General features: G+C 40.3%; 3 protein-coding genes across 4 annotated transcripts in view; 2 read left to right on the forward strand and 1 right to left on the reverse strand.

Annotated features, from left to right (window-relative positions):
• LOC125722597 (uncharacterized) overlaps nt 1-23,975 on the forward strand; it is a 426,618-nt gene that overhangs the window by 387,282 nt on the left and 15,361 nt on the right. The gene's annotated exons all lie outside the window — the stretch shown is intronic.
• Nucleotides 1-23,975, reverse strand: part of LOC125722566 (cytohesin-2-like) — a 227,538-nt gene that overhangs the window by 173,228 nt on the left and 30,335 nt on the right. The window lies entirely within an intron of this gene.
• Nucleotides 15,902-17,044, forward strand: LOC125722608 (cytohesin-2-like; the record flags this gene model as incomplete). The annotated part of the gene is made up of 1 exon (XM_048998797.1): nt 15,902-17,044. A coding segment is annotated over one exon (1,143 nt), but the record flags the coding sequence as incomplete, so codon positions are not given.

Here is a 23,975-nt window from a genome sequence, read left to right on the forward strand (position 1 = left end):
CATGACCTCATTTGCAAGGGTTTTTTTCATACTTTTAAAACAGGATTTTTTTGGAAATTTCAACTGATGGGCGTGTTTACGGCATGCGTATTAGCCATGTTTAGCAATAATTTTGGTTCCAAAGCACTGGGAAAACCTTGTCCCCAAAGTGAGGGTGTTCTGACATAGGTCCCCAAAAGTGATCTATGCGCGTATGTGTGTGTGTGTGTGTGTGCGTGCAAACTGACAGACTGGGAAAATGAATTCAGAAGTTTTGTTTTGCTAAAAGTAAGTTCATTTTTAGAGAAAATTAGTCACAAACGAAAACAAAAGAAACTGATGGATTTTTCTCTCTTTCCTATCAAGTGAAACAATAATAAAAGCAGACTTAGTTATTGAATTTATATAAAGAATAACAAACTATCTGCCATTCTTTACGGTCACTTTTGCCAAGTTTAATGCCCTTTCTTGTCAATGACCATCATGAGCCTGCAAGTATATAAGATTCTAACAGGTCGAGATGCTCTTCAGCCAAATGGCTGCTTCAATATTAGTTTAAATACTAGAACTCATGGCCATAGGTGGAAATTAGTGGGAGAACATTTTAAACTGAACTTGAGAAAACACTTTTACACAGCGTGTAGTTAGAGTATGGAACAGTCTTCCTGTTCATGTAGTGCAAGCTAAAACCCTGGGTTCCTTTAAATCAGAGCTAGATAAGATTTAAAAAATTCTGAGCTATTAGTTAAGTTCTCCCCAAACGTGCTTGATGAGCTGAATGGCCTCCTCTCGTTTGTAAATTTCTTATGCTCTTATTATTTTTCAGTCCAAACTTGGTACCTATTTGGAATAATAGATATATTACCCACAGAAATCAGTCCCCGTACCATGAACGTTGGGTAGAGAAGAACATCTGGTCAGCTTTGCATCTATTGGACATCACAGGAAATGTTCTGTTTTTTGAAAACTTTTGTTTAAAACATAATACAGTTTATTAAAAAAGAGTTTGATATTGTTCTAAAATCTATTCCAGCTGCACATTTAATGTTGGTCAGGAACCTTTTAAACAATTCTCCCCTTCTCCTATTTCATAGCCTCCCTCCTCTCCAATACAATGGTATTATTTTATAAGTAGGGTAAATTCCTAAATGAAATTATTAGACATAATATTATTAGACGTTGCTTATGAACTATTTCGTCACCTTTCCAATAAAAATTCAAATCAACCAGTAAACACATTTGCACTAAATATATTTATTATCCAATACCCCCCAAAGTCAGAGTTACACTTTAAAGTATTCAATGCTATATATCCCTGTAATTAATTTCTTCATACTAAGTTTAACTTTGATAATAATACTTTTAAAATAATGACATAGAAACTTTGGACCACTTGTTCTTCTCTTGTTGCTTCTCAACAAGTACAAAATTTCATTTTTTGACTTCCTTTACTTGTAATGATATTATCTTTGGTGTTGTCCTAAATGATGATACGCTTTATCTTTTACTCAATAAAATTATATTGTTGGGAAAATCTATATTCATAAAACAAGTGTCATGCCCGGCTCGTCCGCTCCTCCTGTGTGCCACGCCCCCTGATTACCCACGTGTTTTCTCCCGATTGTACCCAGCTGTGTCTAGTTAATTTGCTCAGTCCTGTGTATTTCAGTCCGTGTCTTACCTGAGTCCATTGTCTGTCATTGATGTTAGTTAGCGTTTCATGTCTCCTGCTCCCTGTTTATTTATTAAATCCCTGGTTTACCCTGACTTCCGCCTGTCCGCCTGCTTCCTGCCCGTTCGCCTCGCACGATCGCCGTTCCGTCCGGCTTTGAACGTGACAACAAGATTCTTCAAAACTCCTCCAAACTTTTTTTTATCTTCAAAAAAGAACTTTCTCAGTTCTTCACAGCTTTGACGTTAATGAGGAAAAAAAGCTGCAGTGAAACTTTTGCAAAGGATAAGGGGCCAAACTTTTAGTCCGTAGTACGTGGCGATCGTCAGTCGAATTATGCACTGCTTTTTGGAGCTACAAACGTTCCTGTTAACTTTAGGGATAACAAAAGAATGATGTCATGAGATTCACTGTAATAAAATCACTTTCAAATATTAACGAAATGCAACAAATAAGACTTCTTTAATTCTTATACATGTAGTAAACTGACAGACTGAGAAAATGAATTCAGAAGTTTTGTCTTGCTAAAAGTAAATTCTTTTTTAGAGAAAATTAGTTACAAACGAAAACAAAAGAAACTGATGGATTTTTCTCTTTCTCGTATTAAGAGAAACAATAATAAAAGCAGACTTAGTTAGTTATTGAATTTATATAGAGAAAAACAATCTGCCATTCTTTACGGTCCCTTTTGCCAAGTTTAATGCCCTTTCTTGTCAATGACCATCATGAGCCTGGTATCAGTTCACACACACACACACTCACTCACAACCTCCTAGATGCCGCTCTGAGAAGTGTAATGTTTGTGATCGTGGTTAATCCTATGCTACATTAAGGCCCCATAGTTAATGATGGGGATTAAATCAGGCGATGAAGACAGCCAGGTTACAATTTCATCACCTTCCAAGCTGGTTTTAAGGTGATGTCATGGTCTGTGCCTATTCTTGAAGTTTCAACTTGTGAGCCTTATGCATTGTATTAAGCTGATGTCTGTGTCAAAGTACGCATGAAAGAAAATTAGACTATTTTGCTGGGGAAAGACGATCATGACTACAGACTGTTGTGTGTCTGGCTGTAGTACCAACAGCAAGAAAATCCCAGATAGAACACTTTAAACCCAAATCTAAGTTTGTTCTTAGGTCCTACAGGCTTGTTGGCTCAGGGTGTCGTGCTCTTAACATCATGGCTGAGCTCTGCATGTCATATGCATGTTCTGCTGCTTGTTTCCTTGTGCCTGTGTGTGTCTGTGTCTGTCAGTGAGTCCTATGATGCACTGACCTTCTTAGCAGAATATTCCACTTCCTTACAGTATGTCCTATTGTGACTCCCCTATGATCCTGTACTGAATAGATTATAAAAAGCATGGACATAATCAAATGCTACATCTTCCTTAACTATTCATTTAAAATTTTTTAAATGATTTATTTTTCCACTTTTACGTTTAGTGGTCACTCCATAAGAGCTGTCCTTTAACGTGCTGCGCAGTGTCCCTGGATGCTTTGCAGTCCACTGCAAGGCTTGGACTTGAGGAGTCGATTCATTATGAAATTTGATTTGATTTGATTTGATTCAAACCCTTTATTGCTGTTGCAATATACCATGTCACTAGTCACAAGTACCAGCGAAAAACAGGCCATCGCCCGACCTTACATATACAACATCACAGTAGGGGGTAGACCGGCCGGGAGACAGGGGAGGAGAGAAGAGAAGAAAAGAAACAGAGTAACATGAGGAGAGAGGAGGAGAATAAAAAAGCAGCCCCCAGACTGTACTCCAGTGGGGAGGACATTGTGGGAACCGAAAAAAACACCTCAGCAACATAAGCACATGGTCACACCTTACAACATAAAAATGACTCCCAGTCTGAGCTGTGAGCTAATGCAGAATAACCAGAAGCCAGGTAGTGACTCTTGGTTGTTGTAGTTGTTCTCTTCTGACCAGGGAGGTGTTCCACTAAGCAGGATTTCTCAGTTAGCGGAGTTAACTTAAGCTAGAAGTCATGATTGTTCAATAGGAATGCTCCTTACCTCTTACTGGACAATTATGAGTGAGCCAGTGTCTTGTTTAAAAAGAGAAAATCTGTATCCATCTTCTGAATTATTCTGAATTATTCTACTCCTAAACAAACAGTTATCCTCAGAGGCAGCATAACATCTTGGCAGCTGCTCGATGCAGCATTGAAAAGCACTACAGAGAGTAATGAGCTCACAGATGTAATGAGCACAGAGCACGCTGCTCTCAGCAGTTGAGGACATTAATTTTTCCCCACAGAATACTCTGCTTGTGTAGTGTTTGTACTTGCCCTGCTACTGAAGGGGCATAAGTGATAATTAAGTGACATGATAATAAAGTGCATTGCTGGGTGTCTCTTTGCCAACCTCGCATGAAACAGTACTGTGATGCAAGACAGGGAGCTCGCACTCCCTCATTCAGAGAAGGGCACAGAGTGCGGCTGTGGAAACCAGCGCATGTGCAAAAAGGGCATCAGAAATTCTCTGCACCCATCGAGACCCATCCTGGCTGACGGGAAAGCATGGCATGCTGCCCATTTGGCCTCAGTACCCAGTGGACTTCCCAAATTTCCAGCCCTGCCAAAGACTGTTCCTGAAGGAACAGTTGAGCTTGGAATGGCCTAAGGAACTGGAAGCTGTGCAGCCAGGGCACACAAACCATCATCGGCTCAAGGACTATGGAACTTCACAGAATTAAACAAAGAAATGAAATGCATGTTCTGAGCGTGATTTTCTGGTTAGAAAGAGATAACTTAAAGGAAAAGATAGATTCAGTATAAAATATATAACAGTTGTTCGTAGATCCTCTTACTGTGGTCCTCAGTGAATGGAACATTTCTAATTGTAATTGATTTCTGTTGGAAGCAAAACAGGCAGTTCATAGTGAAAAGGTTGTGCAGTTACAGGAAGGCACAAGCACAATGTTTTTTGTTGAACTTACATTCTATTTTGTCTGGGGTGTAATGACCTTATAGGAAGAAATGTTACAGGTAAGGCGTGTCTTTAATAGAATACAGTGCTGCTGCAGGAAGACGAATACATAAGTAAAGGGGGGATGTTGCGTTCAGTTAGTAATTGTTCTGTTTTCCATATTACTGTATGTCACAAGAGGGTGCTGTAAGGCTGTTTTATTCGACTTCAATTCCTATTCCAAGAGTCAAGAATGGATAGTTGATCCCAGGCAGCAGTTTTCCAGATTATCAACTTCAAAAACTTAAAAATATGATAGGAAAAAAGTCTTTGTAAAATTAAGAAGTATATAATACTATGAATGACAAGGGGTCTTAATACTTTTCATTTAATTTTATTAACTCAATCTTTTGCTGGCAAGTATACCTTTTAAATTATATACATAACAGTACAACTGCATTATTTGTGTCTTGTATGCACACTCCATACAAAGTAAAAGGATAGGGCGGCTACTTCATTAATAGTATTTCTTATTTATACTTTACATTTCCTTTCTACTGCCCAACTCCCAGAGGACCATACCGTTTTATTACAATATAGCAGTCTACCGAAATGTCGATACTAATCATACATTTGAGTGACATAACTAAATAGACATATGTTGACACACAGACACAGATAAAAACAATTAAACTCCCTCTATGTGAAAATGACATGAGACACACGTCCTCAATGTTAAAATTCATGATTGTAAAAAATGACCATTGTTGCTAATGTTATATCTCAGGTCTCAGATTACTTCGTTAAGTGTCAATTAAACTGAGGCAGACAGGCGAATTATGGGGCAAACTGGGGTTTTAATAAGGGAATCGGGGGAACGGGTAGCAGGTAACATCTGACGCGACTAACATCAATGACAGACAAGGCAAGCAGGTAAGACCAGGACTTAAATAAGACAGGACCAAGCAAAGTAAATGGACAAAGCTGGAGACGATCAGGGAAGCACACGTGGGTAATCAGGGGGCGTGGCACACACGAGGAGCGGACGGAGCGGGCGTCACAGCAACAACATGAGGAATGTTAAAACTAGAAAACAGGGAACCACATTTCACAGGTAAAAAAATCTGCAGTACGGTCAAATAAGATACATAACATGTTTACTTGCCTGTGACACTGACGGGATACTAGCATTAGTTTTTGTTGAGAATACTATGAGCAATACTACATAAATTTGGGGGGGGCAGTAGTGGTGGGCTTGTTTATTTATTCAAAATAATTGTAAGATATAAATGCGTTAATTAGTAAAGAAGTTATGGCTAAAAGGTCTTTCCATCTACACCCTGACATGTTGCTTGTTTATGTCTAATTACCGCTCCAAGATGGTGGCACTGCTGACTCGTTGTGGAAAAGCGAGGTGAGGCATCTAGGCTTTCAAATTCATGAGCACCACGATGTACTTCGTTTAAATGGGAGGTTCACCCCAAAACTATAAAAAGATATTTTAGAGGGGCCTTAATGCTATCTATTCATCAAAGTTCTGCTGGGAGTTGTTCAGGTTTGGAAATATCAGCCGTAGAAATGTCGTGCTTCTATCGAAGTACACTACTCGTATCACTGCACATTAGACACAAGCGCGAGCTCCCTGGCAATATCTGCTGCGCAGTGATATTATTGGTGTGTGGCGTCGGGTAGAAGGAAATAGTTCGTATATTCAACTGCTCGCGACGAAGTCTGTGGATTTTCTTAACCTGTTCCTGATTTCTGGTAAGGGATATTGCTGTTGAATTTTTCAAATACGATGTTCTGGCGCTTTAAGTAGTGAAAGCAAAATTGAATCTTATTATATTGCTTATTCATTAATTAGTACCTATAACATGTATACTGCCCAATGTTTTGATTTAATAAATATTTAAAATTAATAAATATTTCAAAAATACTTCAATATTTAAAATGGTTCATGATTTTCAGGAGCGGTACAGTGGTTAGCACTGTTGCCTTACACCTTTGGGTCCCAGGTTCGAGTCTCCGCATGGGTCACATGTGTGCGGAGTTTGCATGTTCTCCCCATGTCGTCGTGAGGTTTCCTCTGGGTACTTTGGTTTCCCCCCACATTCCAAAGACATGCTGAGGCTAATTGGACTTGCTAAATTGCCCGTAGGAGAGCATGTGTGAGTGAATGGTGTGTGAGTGTGCCCTGCGATGGGCTGGCCCCCCATCCTGGGTTGATTGATGGATGATTTTCAGGTCACACTGCCCCCTCAGAGCCCACCAATCAGTGACTGTCTCATAGTGTGATGTAATACACAATGTCCGCACCACCCACTTTTCAATGAGCAGTAAAAACACACCAACTTGTCTCAGCGGACAGCGGCTCTTATCAGATAAGGGGAAAAGGACGAGATATAAAAAGTAAAAATAAATATATCACATTTGGTTAACATCAAATGAAAACAGCCCTGCAATAATATATTGGATTCTAGGATATCACCTATTAAAAGGGTGAATCTATTCTAGCAGACCATAAAAATCCAATTATGAACAGTGAAAATGGGCATAATAGGTCCCTATAAACGACAGGTTTCTGTCCATGGTGCTGAAAACCAGGATTGGCAGAATTCACATTACAGCGATTCCCCACTATATCGCGGATTTTCCTCCGACGCTTCACAATTCTCTGCGTATCCCGTACATTGTTTGTGGTCCGATTGTTTTCGTTTTGTTCTAAGCCCTACGATGGAAGACGTTGACCATTCAGGAGAAGGTAAAACTTCTGGATATGCTTCGGGAAGGAAAGCGTTATGCGGACGGCGCTTGACATTACGGCTTGAATGAATCAACAGTACGCTACATGAAGAAGGATGAAAAGAATGTGTAAGAGCCATATATATTTTAATTTTTATATATTCCATTACATATATAGAGAGAAAGTTGTGTGTGTGTATATATATTAAAAATTATTATTTTATTATTATTATTATTATTATTATTATTATTATTATTATTATTATTATTATTATTATTATTATTATTATTATGTTACTCATATCCTTAGCCCGACATTTAACATAGCCCGATATATGTGTTTTAATGAGTTTACATATGTTTAAAGCATGTGGGAGGGGTATTTTAAGGCTTAAACTTCAAAAAAAAATTATATGATCCTTCTGTATCGTGGATTTTCACCTATCGCTGATGGGTCTGGAACGCATCTACTGCGATAGGCAAATTTACCTTCATGTGGAGTCTTGGCTTTTCACAATGTTTCATTCCTACTTATAGCTAAGGTTTTTTTTAGCCGTCGTCACTCTAAGTTTGCCCATTAATGGTTTGGAATTGGGAATGTAAAGCTGTTTTGTTAGCATGTCTGCCTTACAATTCCTTTACTGTAAGTCGAGGCCTGCTGGAGCTCAATTCTGCTTCATGGCACTTGTATTTACTCTTTATTTTGCATTACATTATGTTTGAGACTAACCCCTTTATCTACCTCTCCATTCCTCCTGTTGAGCTCCATACAGAACTAGTGGAGAAAAGGGGTGCTTGGAGGGGAGACGATATCTCTGGATGCCCACTTAAGAAATATCTGCGTTACCTTCCAATACACCTTCCAAACTTAAGTGGATTGAACATGGGTGCTGTTGAATTAATAAAAAAAATGCACTGTATTAAAATTATTTTGTTTATATAACATAAAATTGAACTATAAACATGAAATTTAAATCTGTTTATATATTGACAAAATAATAATTCAGAATTTTGAACCCTCATTGAACAAAATTAAACCTAATATGGACAAATGGAAAGCATTGAAATTATCCTTATGGGGGGAAAGTTAATGTTACTAAAATGGTTGTGGTGCCTCAAGTTAATTATCTCTCTATGATGCTTCCATTTAATATTCCGGAAATGATATTTGAACATTATGAGAGTATAGTAAAAGATTTTTGTTTGGGAAAGAAAAAAACCTATAGGATTAAAATTACTTCGCCCAGAGACAAGGGAGGTCTAGGATTGCCAGATGTTAGATTATATAGCATGTCATTTGAAATAGCCAAACTCTACTATCACTGGAAGAATGTGAATTCTGATGTGGACTGGATAGCTATCGAGAGCAATTTGGCTTCACTATTTCAACCTCTGTACATTCTGTCACAATGGGGGGACAATATAAGAAACACAAACCCGATAATATCTTTTTCGAGGAATATATGGATCAAAATACATAAGAAGCTTAAAGTATCACATGACATGCAGCCATATTCCTCAATTTGGCACAATCCTCAAATACAAATAGGAAAAAGTATGGAAACAATGGCAATCCAAAGGGGTGAAAACTCTTTGGGATTTATTTGTAAATAGGATGTTTATGTCATAATCAGACTTAAAGAGTAAGTATGATGTAGGAGGAGGAGGGAGTTTTTGGAAGTTTTTGCAACTGAGGCATTGAGTCACAAGTGTTAAAATAGAGAAGATGAATGGTTAAGAATACTTACTAGAGTGGGGAAATATTATAGGGAAGTAAAAGGTAAATTTATTCAGTGTATAATTATGCACTGACACTACTGGACACCAATTAGACTAAATAGAACTGGACTAATTAATACTGATCAGTGTTTCGGAATTTTAGAAGGCAGGTGGGGGCTTATTTACGTATGCTGTGGCAGTGCTCTCAGGTATATCCATTTTGGGGTAGAGTTCTTGATCTCCTGGACAAATGGCTAGGCTTTACTTTTCCCTGCAAACCTGACTCTGTCTGCTAGGAGATAGAGTGGAATTGCCAAAGGTGAATAATAAACAGTTTAAGGCTGTGATGGTGGGACTCATAACTGCCATGAGGGTAATATTAAGGCATTTGAAGTCCTCAACAATCCCCAATATAAAGGAATGGACCGATGAGATGATTAAGGCAGCTTCATATGAAAAAATGTTGGACAGACTAAATGGGAAACGAGATATAATGAAAATGTGGGAATGTTTCTAGGGCCATGTTTTTGAAGGATAAATGGCTGGGAGGTTGAATATGATTGGTCATATTGTTTTATAAATGTGAATGGCTGAAGTGTATTATATGAGAGTGCTGTAACTTTTTGGTTTGAAAAATAAGAAAAATTTGAATTACAAAATAAAATGTTCTTAGAAAGTAATTTCATGTAACCACTTAAAATTAATTACATCCAACAGTAAATTTTTTAGTGTAGGTAAGTAGATGGATCGATAAAATTAAATAATTATTACAAATCACAAATAACTATTACAGTCATGGCCAAAAATATTGGCACCCCTGCACTTGTGTCAAAAAACACACCCATTCTCCTAGAAAATTGTTGCAATTACAGATGCTTTGGCATTGTCATTAATTTCTCTTGTTGGCACTTGAAGAAAACAAAAAGAGGAAGAAGGAAAAACAGGAATTGGAGACATTCCACGCAAAAGGGCACCTGCCCTTCTCATATTGTCTCAAAAACCCAAAGCCAGTCAGAGTGGTCTGGGGGTGATTGTACACCAAAATAGGCCATTTCATTCATGTTGATCTTAGTCTTTCTCATGATGGTGGGTAAATCTGGGGTGGCTCTTGTGGTTCTCATATGAGGTCTTTGGTGCACATTAAGTGAATCAGATACAGGCCACCCATTGTGTACCTCTGTGCCATTTAAATGGGCTTGCAATCTGAAGAGGTGTGAGGTCACAGTGATTTAACACTGGTCCACTTTTTCTTATGGCCTTGAGCCAGGTCATGACAATATCTTGTGTAGCACTAATGACGTAATGGCATCTGCTCATGTTATCTCATAACTTGAAGCTGTTTGTGCAGCACAACCCACACGGCACCAACAAGACATTGAGAATAATCCCAGCAGCCCTCGGCTCTCTTACCCAATGCTGTTATAAGGGGACCAAACTTCTTTAAATTTCGCTTCCACAGTGGCTTTTGAAAAAAATAAGCAAATCACGCAATGCTATTGAAATTATTAAAACATAGAGATTAACAGTCAGATATGTTTTGTGATTTTAAATGAGGAAGTGATATATTGGATATAACATGAATGTATTTCTTATTTCTTTTTTTTTTGGGGTTTTCTGTGGTGAGAAATGAAAGCTACAGGCATGTAAATATTGCTTCCTGTAGTAACTTGTAAAATGTTCCTCATTGTTAACAATCACATTACATGTGAAGGTGTCAGTCAGTGGAAACGCATAGTGAGGAACGCTGGCCAGCCATTGTATTCGTTCAGGACCAGCCCATCAAGTAAAGGTTTCAGCACCACGGACAGTGACCTGTGTTAAACTGACCTCAGGTTCCTACATTGGCTCTATGGAATTTTCTGTAAATAATTAAATGCCACTGGCCCCCTACATGCGGAAATGTTTCCCCCTCCCCCAGACTTCTTCAGAGAGCTTTGGAGGACATTGTCTGCACGCTACCAGAGGTAACTAAGAATGTGCTTGAGTTGGGAGGAGGCAGTAGTCCCCATTTTTCCCTCCTGCTGTAGAGGGTCATCGGGAGGAGGTGGGTTTGCTGCTCTCTTTCGTGTCTCCTCAGCAGGTGGCTCTTAGAGATTTGTCTGAGAAAGGTCTGTACCAGGCTTGTGTTAAAGTGCTGCATTTTCGGGCACTGAGTGGACTGGCAGATTCTAGGTGGTCAGGTTTGTTGAGGCCTGGATCTTCCCCGCGGGGATGTTGGAGGTCCCTGTACAAGCCCCCCATTGAGAAGCACACGGTGGATCTTCAGTGGCAGATTGTGCACGGGGCAGTGGCCACAAACAGACAGGTGATGCACATTGATTCCACAGGGTGGCAATTGGTTTTCTTAGCTAATCTGTTTCTTTAAAACAAAGAAATGGATTGTTTACTTGTGTCTTTTATTCTACATCATAGATAATGCGAACCTTCATATAAGTAAGAGGTAATATTTTGCTCAGTATCAGTTCAAGTTCAAATACTTCAGGTTTTTTATTTGACAAAACACATAAAATTGTTCAGATACTTCAGGTTTTTTATTTGACAAAACACATAAAATTGTCATGCAAAGTCATTGATTTATTTTTAAAACTATTGCACTGTGATACATTTAACATCATATTTTCAGTTCTGCCAAATCTCATATTGACATCTTAGTGGTTTTCCAACGGCTTGTGGTGTCACATGGTGGTCGAAAATGATATTACAGGCTTTTGTTGAAATTACCTTAAAATTCATCTGGAATGTATTGATTTATGCCATAATTAATGATGCAAATTAACACAGATGGGGCCATTTTGACCCCATTTTGATGTTTTTGAAGAGGTAGACGGTCCAGTTGGCTGTATTAGTCAGTCTGCTAAGAAACATGGCGCCAACAAGCCCATGGCCCCTTTTCATGTAAAACTTCGTACAGGAGGCTGTTTGTGCAGATTAGTGCCTTTGTTAGCCTCGGCTCCTGTAAATCATATAAGCACACCCACCACACCCCCAGGAGCATTCCGCGTGCCCCCACCGGCCAACCTGCTTGTCCCCCCCAACCCACAGACCGTCTGTAGTTCTGAAATTTATCCACATGGCTGCTGACCAAGTCTAAGGTAAAATTTCATAAATGAAATTTTCAGTAAAATACATTTTTTTCCTCTAATCTGGGAGACAGTGCAGAATTATTGGAGTCGGTCCTAACTCTGTCTTCAATATGTACCCAGCAGGCACCTAGGACTCGTATCTCCCTCTGAGAATCTCTTCTAATGCGCTCAGCAGCAGAAATTCTCCATCCTAGATGAGCCTGCAAAGTTCTGTAGAAGTTAAATATACTTTAGTCAAATAAAGGATGAGACAATTTACTTAAAGCATGATACAGTTCATATTGCTCTTCAGGCTTCGTGATAAAATATTAAAATTATGGAGTACAAAGTTGTACATGCAAAGAATACAATGCAGAGTGGCAGAGCGCCTGGCCCAGAGGGTTTAATGGAATTTATCTTAATGTCTTTATTCTATTTTACTTTAATTTTTACCATATTATTCATTGTATTGTTCTTTCGATTTTATTTCTATTTTATTTTTGCTAATACACCGGATCTGAGTGCCTCATTTTGTTCCCTTCATGTAGAACACGTTTTGTAATGACAATAAAACATCCTTATCCTCATCTAAATCACACTGTCTAACTACTAACCTGTTTAAATAATATAATTGGATCTCAAAGGTTAATTGTCACTCAATTACCCCCTCAGCCCAACAGTACCACAAACACCCAACATGCACGGAAAGTTTCTCCTAAGTTGTTTTCCCTGCCTGGAACAATACCACAGCAGTCACATGGACTGATGTTTCAAAACATTTCAGAAACCTTGCATTGAAACTTGAGGTCTTTAGGAGGGATCAGTCCTGGGTGGCAAAGTTGCCACCACAAAGGTTTTTGATTAAGGGATTCATGATGCCAGGTAGCCATCTTTCACAAGCTGGTGGGCTGTGCCACTGATGCCTTTGCTTGGGTTTTATATGTCTGTCCTGGTTTGTGTTCTTGCCACTTCAGGTTCCCTGGTTTTGGTCTACATTCCTCGGTCCTCTGCTGTGGAGTCTACCTTCTGCTTCACCTCATTCTGGAGCCGCCCATCCAGTCAGCGGCCCATGTCCCCCTGGTTCCCTGTTTCCTGAGGTTAGTCAGCTAGTCTCCGGGGCCAGGGGCAGAAATCTGCCATGTTGGATGGGCGGCCCAGGTTGGGGTGCTCCATCATAGACTGGTACATGAAGGATTATAAATGGTTTTTAACCAGTATGTACCGAGTGTGCGTCGTGACGAAAAGAATGTCATGGGAACATTTAGGACTGACTGCAGTATTAGTTCAAAGCATGATTGTGTTTTTCTTAATTTTTATTGATTTATTTTTGGATTATTAATTTTTTAAAGTAACTTCATTCAGTTAAAAGGGGTTTGTCCATTTGCTTTAGCAGAAGTTCGTGTAAGTATGATGTTCACCTTCCTTTTTCATAGTCTAGTCTTTGCCAAGTTTTATGCTTATTTCCCCTGATTAAGTTAATCTGACGTGTGTTTAGGAGGGTCATACAGGCTTTTTGTTTGTAATGGAAGCACAGGGTCTGTACTTGCAGCTTATTTGCCATGCTAATGGAAGTATTTTACCTTCCTCTCTAATCTCTTTTTTTCTTGGCTCTCACTGCAGTCTTCTCTATGCCAGGGTTTCTCAACCCAGTCCTTGGACCCCACTGCAAAGATCCACAGTTTTGCTCTGTCCAAGCTCTCAGCACAGCAGTAAAAGGTGACTGTTTGGTTCATGCATGCAGGGATCTGGGACAGAGCAAAAACGTGGAGCTGTCTGGTGGGCTGAGGAATGAGTTTAGAAATGCTGCTGTATGAAGTATTAAACCATTTGACCGGTTGGATAAATGTTAAAATGTTTTCTCAAAATATAAAAAGAGATAATCTTCTGTTTTGCGTCTCATTACAAGCAAACTTGTTTTTTGTTTTTATGTCACTCTAGTATTTGATATCTAATTTTCAGTCTTCTGGCAATATAATCTGGTGAATGGGGAAAGACTTCCAGCAGGGGCTCCGGTTTCCTCCCACAGTCCAAAAGTGCGCAGGGTAGGTTAATTGGCAAATCTGAGTTGTGAGTGTTTGCGCCCTGCAGAGTGTTGACTCCTGCCCAGGGTTGGTTCCTGCCTACGCCTGTTGTTCCAAGGACAGGCTCCGGTCCCCCCCGCGACCTCAGTTTGGCTTGCTGTCTCCCCGCTTGGTTTTCTTTGGTTTACGTCTTCACTAGCCCCCTTGTTGCTTTGACTTGTGTGTAAGTTATGTATGTGTGATTGTATTGCTGCATAGGGAGTGACTGCTATTTTGTTTTGCAAGTGTGTGTTGGACTCTGTTTATTTGGTTAGGGAGTGAGGTGGAGTGTTTGTCTTTTGGTTTCCTTTTCTTTTGCACTTAGGTGAGATTAGCTGTGGGTCGCACTTGATAGTTGGGGATTTTGTTTGTTATTTTGGCTGTGGTCACTCCCAAAGTCTTTTGCACAGGGTTATTTGTTCAGTGTCAGTATTATACATGAAAAAAAATGAAAATACAAAAAAAATCCCTTTGTCCACTGGTGTTCCCTTCTTGCCCTCACCCTGTTTGTCCCTTTATCCCATTCCCCTTTCCCGTGAATACTGTTACACTCCAACCCTAGACAGGATATCAAAACAGCATCTTACCTATCGTTTTAAAAGAGATGAGGGATATTAATCATTGACCTTTATCTTTGCTATTTCAGAAATCCGTATCTGCTACCTTGTGACTGGAAGTATACACTGTAAAAAAAAGGCAAAATTTGTCACAGTTTTAAACCATTTTATATTAGCCAATTTGACTACAGTATAATTATTTTTTTCCTCTTATGTTAAATGACAGAAAAGTTTTTATCAAAACTACATTGCATAACTGGCATCGTAGTACTGATTAGCACCGATTCAGGCATCCCGATGAACAAATATGAAATTCATTTAAACTGTGGTACCTTAAATCCGTCAAGTTACCCCGATAAGCCAGTAACCCTGATTCGTAGTACAGGCCACTGATTGGTGTAAACGTATTGTTTAAACGGCGCTGTTGCATTACCAGGGTGAGAGGTTGACTTGTTGGTTAGCTATAAAAACAGACGTTAGTGCAACTCCACGTTAATGGTGCGGTCATCATGGCTTATAAATGCTTATTATCGTTCATCATTGTTTGTGTCAGTAACGATAACATAAACACGGGTAGGCACCAGGAGAACATCATTGGCTCTTGCATCGATTACTTTTCCCGTAACACCCTTTAGATTGTTTCCCTGAAGGGCAGCAAACCGACAATTTCGGTGTGATTGAGCTGATCACGTGTGCATGGGGAGGGAATGCGGACCACATGACCTTCCCGGCGAGCTCAGCGCATCCAGCATCGCTTCGCAAATACAATCAAAATGTTTTATCTTTATTCACACTTTCTATCTTTATTCATTATCTCTACGATCTCACTGCTGGACGAATGCCTGGCATTCAGAGCATTCTTTATTAGCCATTTGCCTTTGGATGCAGTTTATTTGCATGCCCCAAAGCTTCCAGGCATCAGTAATTGCTTCCCACGTTACTCCGGTCCTGGGGTCTTCTGTAACTGCCCTTTGGGATTACATATATTCAGCATATGCTTTTGTCCGAAGTGAGGAGAGTTTGGGGTCAGAGCACTTGGGTCTAAGGGACTTGCTCAAGGGCTTAACAATGTTACGATTACTCTGCCATGGGAGTTGAACCAACAACCAAACTGGCAGAGATGGCCAACCTGCTGAGCTCCACACCCGCTGACGATCTCCTTTTCCTGTCTGCTGCAGTCTCCATGGACCTGAGTCCAGAGAAGCACTCTGAACTTGAGGACATCCGGCTGAGGAAAGGAGCCCTTCTGCTGGAGATCCAGAGGCTGCGGGAGGCGCTGAGAGAGGCCCTCATGGAAGTGGAGGGCCTTGAATCCAGCACCAAACGCAGCCAAATCTTAGAAAAGAATAGGCATGTCGCCATGGGAAGAAAGAAATTCAACATGGACCCTAAGAAGGGTATCCTGTTCATGGTACAAAACAATCTTCTCCGGCACACGTCTGAGGACATCGCCCAGCTCCTATACAAGGGAGAGGGGCTGAACAAAACAGCCATTGGGGATTACCTGGGTGAGAGAGACGACTTCAATATCCAAGTCCTCCAAACATTTCTTGGGCTTCACGAATTCGCAGGGTTCAACCTGGTACAGGCTCTCAGGCAGTTCCTCTGGAGTTTCCGTCTGCCAGGAGAAGCACAAAAGATTGACAGGATGATGGAGGCCTTTGCGCAGAGGTACTGTCAATGTAATCCTGGAGTCTTCCAGAACATTGACACCTGCTATGTACTTTCATTTTCCATAATCATGCTAAACACTAGCCTTCATAATCCAAATGTGAGAGACAAGCCCAGTGTGGACAGGTTCATCTCCATGAATCGAGGAATCAATGATGGAGGCAACCTGCCAGATGAACTCCTCCGAAATCTTTATAAGAGCATAAAGAATGAGCCATTCAAGATTCCTGAAGACATTGGGAATAATGCCTTCTTCAACCCTGACAGAGAGGGTTGGCTCTTCAAACTGGGAGGAGGACGGGTGAAAATATGGAAAAGGCGGTGGTTCATTCTGATGGATAACTGCCTTTACTACTTTAAACATACTACGGATAAGAAACCCAGGGTGATCATTCCGCTGGAGAATCTGAGCATCCGTGAGGTGAATGATCTCAGGAAGCCTAACTGCTTTGAACTGTACATCCCTAACAACAGCAGACAGCTGATGAAAGCCTGCAAAACGGAGGCGGACGGCCGCCTGGGAGAGGGAAATCATGTGGTGTACCGCATCTCGGCGCCAACCCCTGAGGAGAAGGACAAGTGGATACAGAGCATCACTGCTGCTGTGAGCACTGACCCTTTTTATGAGATGCTGTCAGTAAGAAAAAAACGGCTGAATAAATAAGTAACGATAAAGACTGTGTGAATATGGTTGGATGTGCTATTGCAGAAAGTATTTATTTCAGAACAAGGAACTTTGCACAAAGTAATGTTTAACCTTAAGGTAGCATGACCGAATTCCAGGTTTTGTTTTGATACGACTTATTGTTCACTACAGATTTTATCATCGAAATGCCCTGTCCTTTTTTTGTATAAATGTGTGTCACGGGTGTACGGCAGCGATCGCGGGCAGAGCGGCGATCGTGCGGGCAAGCGGGGAAGCAGGAAGCAGGCAGGCAGGATTCGGGACGAAACAAGGGGTTTAATCAAAATCCAGGGCAGGGAACACAGGACGGCTACAGACATCAATGACAGACAAGGAAAACTGGGGAGACCAGGACTTAAATGCACAGGACTGATTGAAAGCAAAACGGACACAGCTGGGTACGATCCGGGAAACACACGTGGGTAAGCAGGGGGCGTGTTACACAGGAGGAGCGAACGAGCCGGGCATGACAATGTGAAATTAAAAGTTATTTACACTGTATTGCTGATCTTTATGTCAGAGTACCTTTTTTTCTGAGAATCCACACTGCTGTAAATTTGCATCAACATGATTGGGATTGGGATGGAAAAATTATTTTCCATCTTAACCCATATTCTAAGCATATTGATTTCTCTTGTAAATTTTACTTTTACAGCAGTATGATTTAAGACACTAACAGCAATTCATTTTTCAACCAGTAATTGTTAATGTGATAGGAATTGCATTCAACAGCAAATGCGTTCAGCTTAACCAAATGTATAAATCTTACATATTCTGATGATTCGACATTCCCCCGACGTCTGTGTGATGTATTTCAGCAACAACACGCAGTTAATGAGATCACTATGCGGAATTTAGCCGACTGTTATTTTACTGATTAGGATATATCACCCATGATTGGGGTATACTATATATCAAGGGTCAGCAACCTTTTTGAAACTGAGAGCTACTTCACGGGTACTGAGCCATACAAAGGCTACCAGAACAGACTTTACCTAAACTTATCTAAACTTCATGTAGAATAAACACGTTTTAAATCCTTTTTTGGATATTGTCATTTTCAAATCTATATAAATACAAATGTGATTAAAGAAGAATAGCAACAAGATAAAATGAAATTTTAGTCACTGCCCACTGGTGAGTTGTGGTATTTTTAGAACAGGTCCGTGGACAACTCATGTGGTCCTTGGGGGCATCCTGGTGCCAGTGGGCACCATGTTGGTGACCCCTGTTCTAAATGGTATGTAGGGTTTGCAAACTACACCAACGCTTCTGATGTAGCTACATTTAGGCTTATAGTGGAATAATATAGTGGAAGATTCCTTGTGTGAGTGTCTGAGAGCGTGAAAGTCATGCCAGATGCATGGTAGTCGGCAGCCCTGCTTTCCGTGTGCATCTGTCTCTTACTTTAGGTGGCTAGAGATCCAGCATTACTCAGGATTAGGAGCCACTTGCACTGATAATAATTAGTTTCTTTTTCCCCTTGCAGTCTGCTGCTGTATAACATTATGAAATCAACCCAAAAATCCGCAACCCATGACCTCCTAATATTTACCCGAAACTATGTTTTCAAAATAGCACAACTGGACATGAACACCGCGGACCTGGAAACTCTGCTGAGCATTGAGAATCAGCTTGCAAAGGCTCTTAATTTGGATATGTTTGTGAAACATTCTGCTGCACAGCACAACAAAGAAAAACAACTGGTCAGTGATAATGAAAAGTACAATCAGCATTGTTTTAACCATGAGAGTCCAAATGCTTAGATAAATTGTCACTTTTTCAGTGTAAGTATGCTCCTGAGCTCCACGATTCTGAATGATAGTCGGTTTCTCACTGAACCTCCATGCCACTCTGTTAAAATCTCTCGCCACCCCATGTAAAATTTTCTAGATCCACCACTGTGCCAGAGCTAAGACTTAAGAATCTTGAGTATTATTTCAACATAAACTTTGCTTGGGTGCTTCATACTTTAAATTAAATATAAATTATGGCAACGTGCAAAACTATTAAGCAAAATGCAACGTATTTGTTTTTCGTTTACGTAATTATATATGTTGATTATGATTCTTTTTAGTTCCACAGTACATGCAGATACTACAATCCAAGCATGCACTCTTAGGTTAATTGCTATCAGTTTATATAAAGATTTATAGAAATTTCAGTCAGAGACTAGCTTCTGATATAGAAAGAATGTTTACATTTTTTTTGGCCGTGGAATAGTTTTTCAGTGCTGCATGTAGTTTCTCTTTATTGTTTGAATAGGGCACAATTATAATTATACTACATTTATTATAATTATATAATTACATCATATTATAATTATTATATATATCATTATATTAGGGTGCCCCTCGCAGAAGGTAAATTTAATCTTATTTAATAAAATTTTTTATATAGCTTCAGATCACAGCAGAAGTCATTTACTGTAAGGTTACCTTTACCATAGAAGATATAACAGCTCCAAAAGTTCTTCATTTGGTACAGAAAACATATGCCTGACAGATGGTGAAGTTTATTCCGTCTTTATTCTTCTAGACACCGTGAAAAACTATAAAATAAACATATTATTAAATTCCTGCATTACATTTAATCTTACAAGACATTCTAAAAGATCCATGATATTACCGCTAAACAGCGGCTCATACATCACCGCAATTCCACTTTTCAATACAAGACAACAAGTAAATACAATAAATATAAATTACCGTTTGCGCCTTCTGACCAAATGCTTAGGAGTTATTACAGATCCTGCCGTGACAAGCCGACAAACCACAAGTTGACTCCATGAATCTCCCAGCATGCATTTACTCCTACCCTATTCCGTCACCTGACCATGTATTCAAGGGTTAACACGGATCAATTAAATAGTCAGCAGAGGGCACTGGCATACATTTCACAGTATACATTCTATATTAAATCAAACCAGCAAAAGGTGATTATAAAATAACCGTCTTAGTGACAGTTACAGAGTGGCGTAGTCACCCTTTCGCTCTATAGCGCCCCCTACCCCTACTACGATTATAATTATAATAATTGCCTCATGTGCAGTTGCGTTGGCTAAGTTACCTGGAGATGTTATTAGCTGCACATTCTCCTAGAAACTAACAACGGTGCTCACTCAGGTATATTTATATTGGTCAGAAAGCCCATGTAAAGTCTGATATAGTGCTGAATGTGTTATTTTATAGACAGTAATAGGTTTAATTAATTTTATATTCTATTACTGTAGAAAGCTATACTTGCTTACTTAAGGTATTTTGCATTATTAATGTGTGATTTAAATGAAGGTAGTTTTATTACAGTCAGCTTTTATTCACAGTGTCATCATGAAGAGGAAGTGTGACAATCGTGAGTTTTTGGGCAACCACAGAAAAGCAGGAAAGTAAGTAGAGACAGTGAGATAATTAGTGCCAGTCAGATGATAGACGTATACAGTATGTGAGTCAAGGGTTCTTCATATATTAATCAACCCATTCAGATAACAAATCCTGAGAGATCCATTCCTGAGCATCATGCCAAGAAACACCACTTGTTTACTGATAACTGCTTTCATGTAGACTCTGCTGTGCTGAGAGTAAAGATGAAGAGGGAGAGACAGCAAGAGGCTGCTGACAGCAGAGAATGCAGGTGACATGGAGGGGAGTGAGAAAAGGAGCAAATATTGATGGTTAAGAGTGAATAATGACGTTACAGTAGCCTGATCCTGATGTTAGTTTAATATGTTTCTTAGTTTGGCTTGTGGTGTGTATTTCAGATATGGCGTTTAAGCAGGGAGACTGAGTGTGAGTCAATGACAGAGAGAGAGAGAGAGAGCAGACAGGCAGGTGAAGATGAAGGTGTATTAGGGAGGAGGGGGGAGGAGCTTGGACCTTCACCAAATCAGCCAAATGTAAATGTCACGTCTATCAAACAGGAGACCCTGCTTTCAGGAGAAATGGTTTAAAGATCACACTGGGCTCCCTTACAGCCCCCCCCCCTCGTCTTAAGGGGGGTTCTTTGTTTCTACTGTGCAAAATAATTTGTAACACAAATGTCTAAACTGGCATGAAAGACACATTCAGCTCTTGTGAAGACTGGCATGTGAAACTGGAAAATGCACTGGGGAAATTCAGTGCACATAAAGACAGGCAGTGCCACAGATTAGCACTGATGACATGGATTCAGAAGATCAATCCTGTTAATATTCAACCTTCAGATGAGCTGGAAAGAGCAGCAGCAAGTGAGGAAAAATCTTCTGAAGTTAAGTACTTGGCACAGCAAGGCCTGGCTTTTCGAGGTGTTGGTAAGGAGAGTGGGAATTTCAAGCAGCTTCTAATGCAAACAGCAGAGGGCGATGCAGAGCTGACCATGTGGCTGAAAGGTCACTTTGATTTCACCAGTGCTGTTTAACTGTAACACCTGTTCCTGGGTTGCCCTCAGTCCTTGTTATTGGTTATGATTCTCACTGTCCTGCATTGTGTCTTGTTAGCTGTGTATTTAAGTGCCTGTTCTGCTTCTGTTCTTTGATGGTTCATTATAGCTGTATGTTGTATGTATGTATATAGTTCTCTAGTTGTGTTTATTCCATCATTTAGTTCATTCCTGGACATTTGCTGTTTATTTTGGATCCATCCTGATCCTATTGGTTTTGATGTGTGTTGTAATAAACCCTATTTTTCCACCCGCGTCATGCACTGCCGCAACCAGAAGAGGGCAGAAGATATGGCACAAAAACAAAGGAATAAGCCTAACTTTAAAAAGAACAAAAAACATCAAGACTCATCCAGCATGGGGTGGTGAGTTAAGGAATAACACAAACAATCAAAGAATAAGCAAACAAATGAGAGAAAAGATGCAGAGATGACTGAGAAGCAGGGGATGACTGGAGAAGAGATGACAGGACCAGAAGACAGGAGGGATACAGGGAGAGCGGAGAAGACAGTACAACTGAAGAATGGGAGAAGAGGAGAGACCACAGAGGAAGGAGAACATAGATGACTGGAGGGGAGGGAATATAGGAGCAACAGAGAGAAGGAGGAAGTGCTGCGGAGGAGAAGACAGGATAAGAGGGGAAAATGTGAGCAGAGAAGGACAAACACCCCCACTGCCCAGCAAAGTGCACTTGTAAGTAAACCACAATTTTAGCCTTGGGCTCAATATCTGGACTTGTCTCTGTGTAGCAATGCATAGAATCCTTGACACTGGTTATGACTGTACTGTATTAGTCCTAAACCTGCCATTATAGTGTAAGGAGAAAAGATTTTTTTTTAAATAAATCATTTAAAAAAAAAGGTAGAGCGATGTAGCCGCCGGAGAAGTACCCCCCCCCCCCCCCCAAAAGCCCTTTTTGTTCCCTTCTAGCTACCAGATGAAACTCACAATGCACCCCAACGCCACCTAACTTCTCTTCCACATGATGCACCTTATTTACCCTCTGAATCCTGTCTATTATTGAGCGTTTTTCTATCCATTTGATTATAAGCTTATTACACTGTATGTACATTAGTCAGCCACATATGCTGTACGGCTTTGTTTTCCGGACAGTCTGGGCTACTCAGATGTGTCATAATTCGATTTGTAAATGCTGACAGTCTTGATATTATCCTTCTTATCAGGAAAAACTACTTCTGCATATAGATATTTCTCAATTTTTAGTCTCGTCTAATATAAAAATTGGCAGGTAGTACAAATATAATCTTATAAATGCTGAGATTAGAGTATCTGCGATGCAGGAATGCAGGGGTTTCATTGAGGCCCTTTCTATGGCTTAGTACTGTGAAGGAATACATGGTTAGTGCCAGGCGCAAATGAATATCTTTGATTTTGCATCCATTTGGTAACTTGTTGAAGTTGTCTGATAGTCAGTAATACATAGTTAATTAATATGATTCTTTATTTACTACTTTATAACATCTGAAAGAAACTGAAATAGGAAAGCTTATTTTAATTTATGGTCCACTGGATAAACACAGACATTACAGACGGTTTCACAGTCTAATGCTGAATGTTGTTTGCTATCATTTTTCTGCCTGCATATGCTGTGATTGGTGCAGTGAAATTTGAGAATGTGTTTATGGTCAGTATCATAGCCTCAGACAACAAACCAACGCTGTAGCGTGTCACTGTGTTTACATGTGAGAGGGGTTCCAGTTACATAATGGACTCATTCTAATTCAACTGTTTTGACGGAGCTCGACAAACCTAAAAAATAAATGCTGGTGTTATCAAAAACTATGTCATATAGCTATATTCCAGATTTATTACAGCCAAACACATCTCGGAGCTCCGAGGAACCTCCTTCTCCTAATACTTCCCTCCATCCCACTCTTCTCATCCCTCCATCCCTCAAATACTGTGTAATGATGATATGTGTGCGTGTGGAGGGTGAGGGATGGGCGTGGAAGGTAATAGTTAATTGGCTACACCTGGGTTGTGAGGGATCTGGGGTTAAGAGAGGGAATGGAAGGCGCGCTAGGGAGATATGGTCTGGTAGGCACCGTACGCGTTGGGTCCCGGGGGAGGTGCCACTCGCATGCCGTTTAGGGCTGCCGGCGGTGAAGCCAGAGAGTGGGCGGTAGGGACAGTTCCCGGTGCGGTAGGGCGAGGACCGGTGTGATTATTCCTTCCCCGGGGGAGGGTCCGGATCCCCGGGGGGGGAGGGGGTGTTATGTTTTAATTATGTCTTTATTGTGTGAGTGTTTCGTGTGGTTTAAATGTGCAGTGTAACTACTTAGGGTTGGGACAGGACTATAGAGGCGGTTCGGGTCCCGTAATGCTTGCCTGTGCCCGAAGTGTGGGGATTACTGTGTATTGCAGTGCTATTGGTGTGCCGTGCCCTAATGGGGATGTTGTGTGGTGCGGGATTTACTGTGCGGTAGCGTGGGTTAACACACGCTTAAAAAGGGGTGGTGTGCTACGGGGAGAAAGC

This window comes from Brienomyrus brachyistius, unplaced genomic scaffold (assembly GCF_023856365.1).
Source record: "Brienomyrus brachyistius isolate T26 unplaced genomic scaffold, BBRACH_0.4 scaffold40, whole genome shotgun sequence".
NCBI lineage: Eukaryota > Metazoa > Chordata > Actinopteri > Osteoglossiformes > Mormyridae > Brienomyrus > Brienomyrus brachyistius.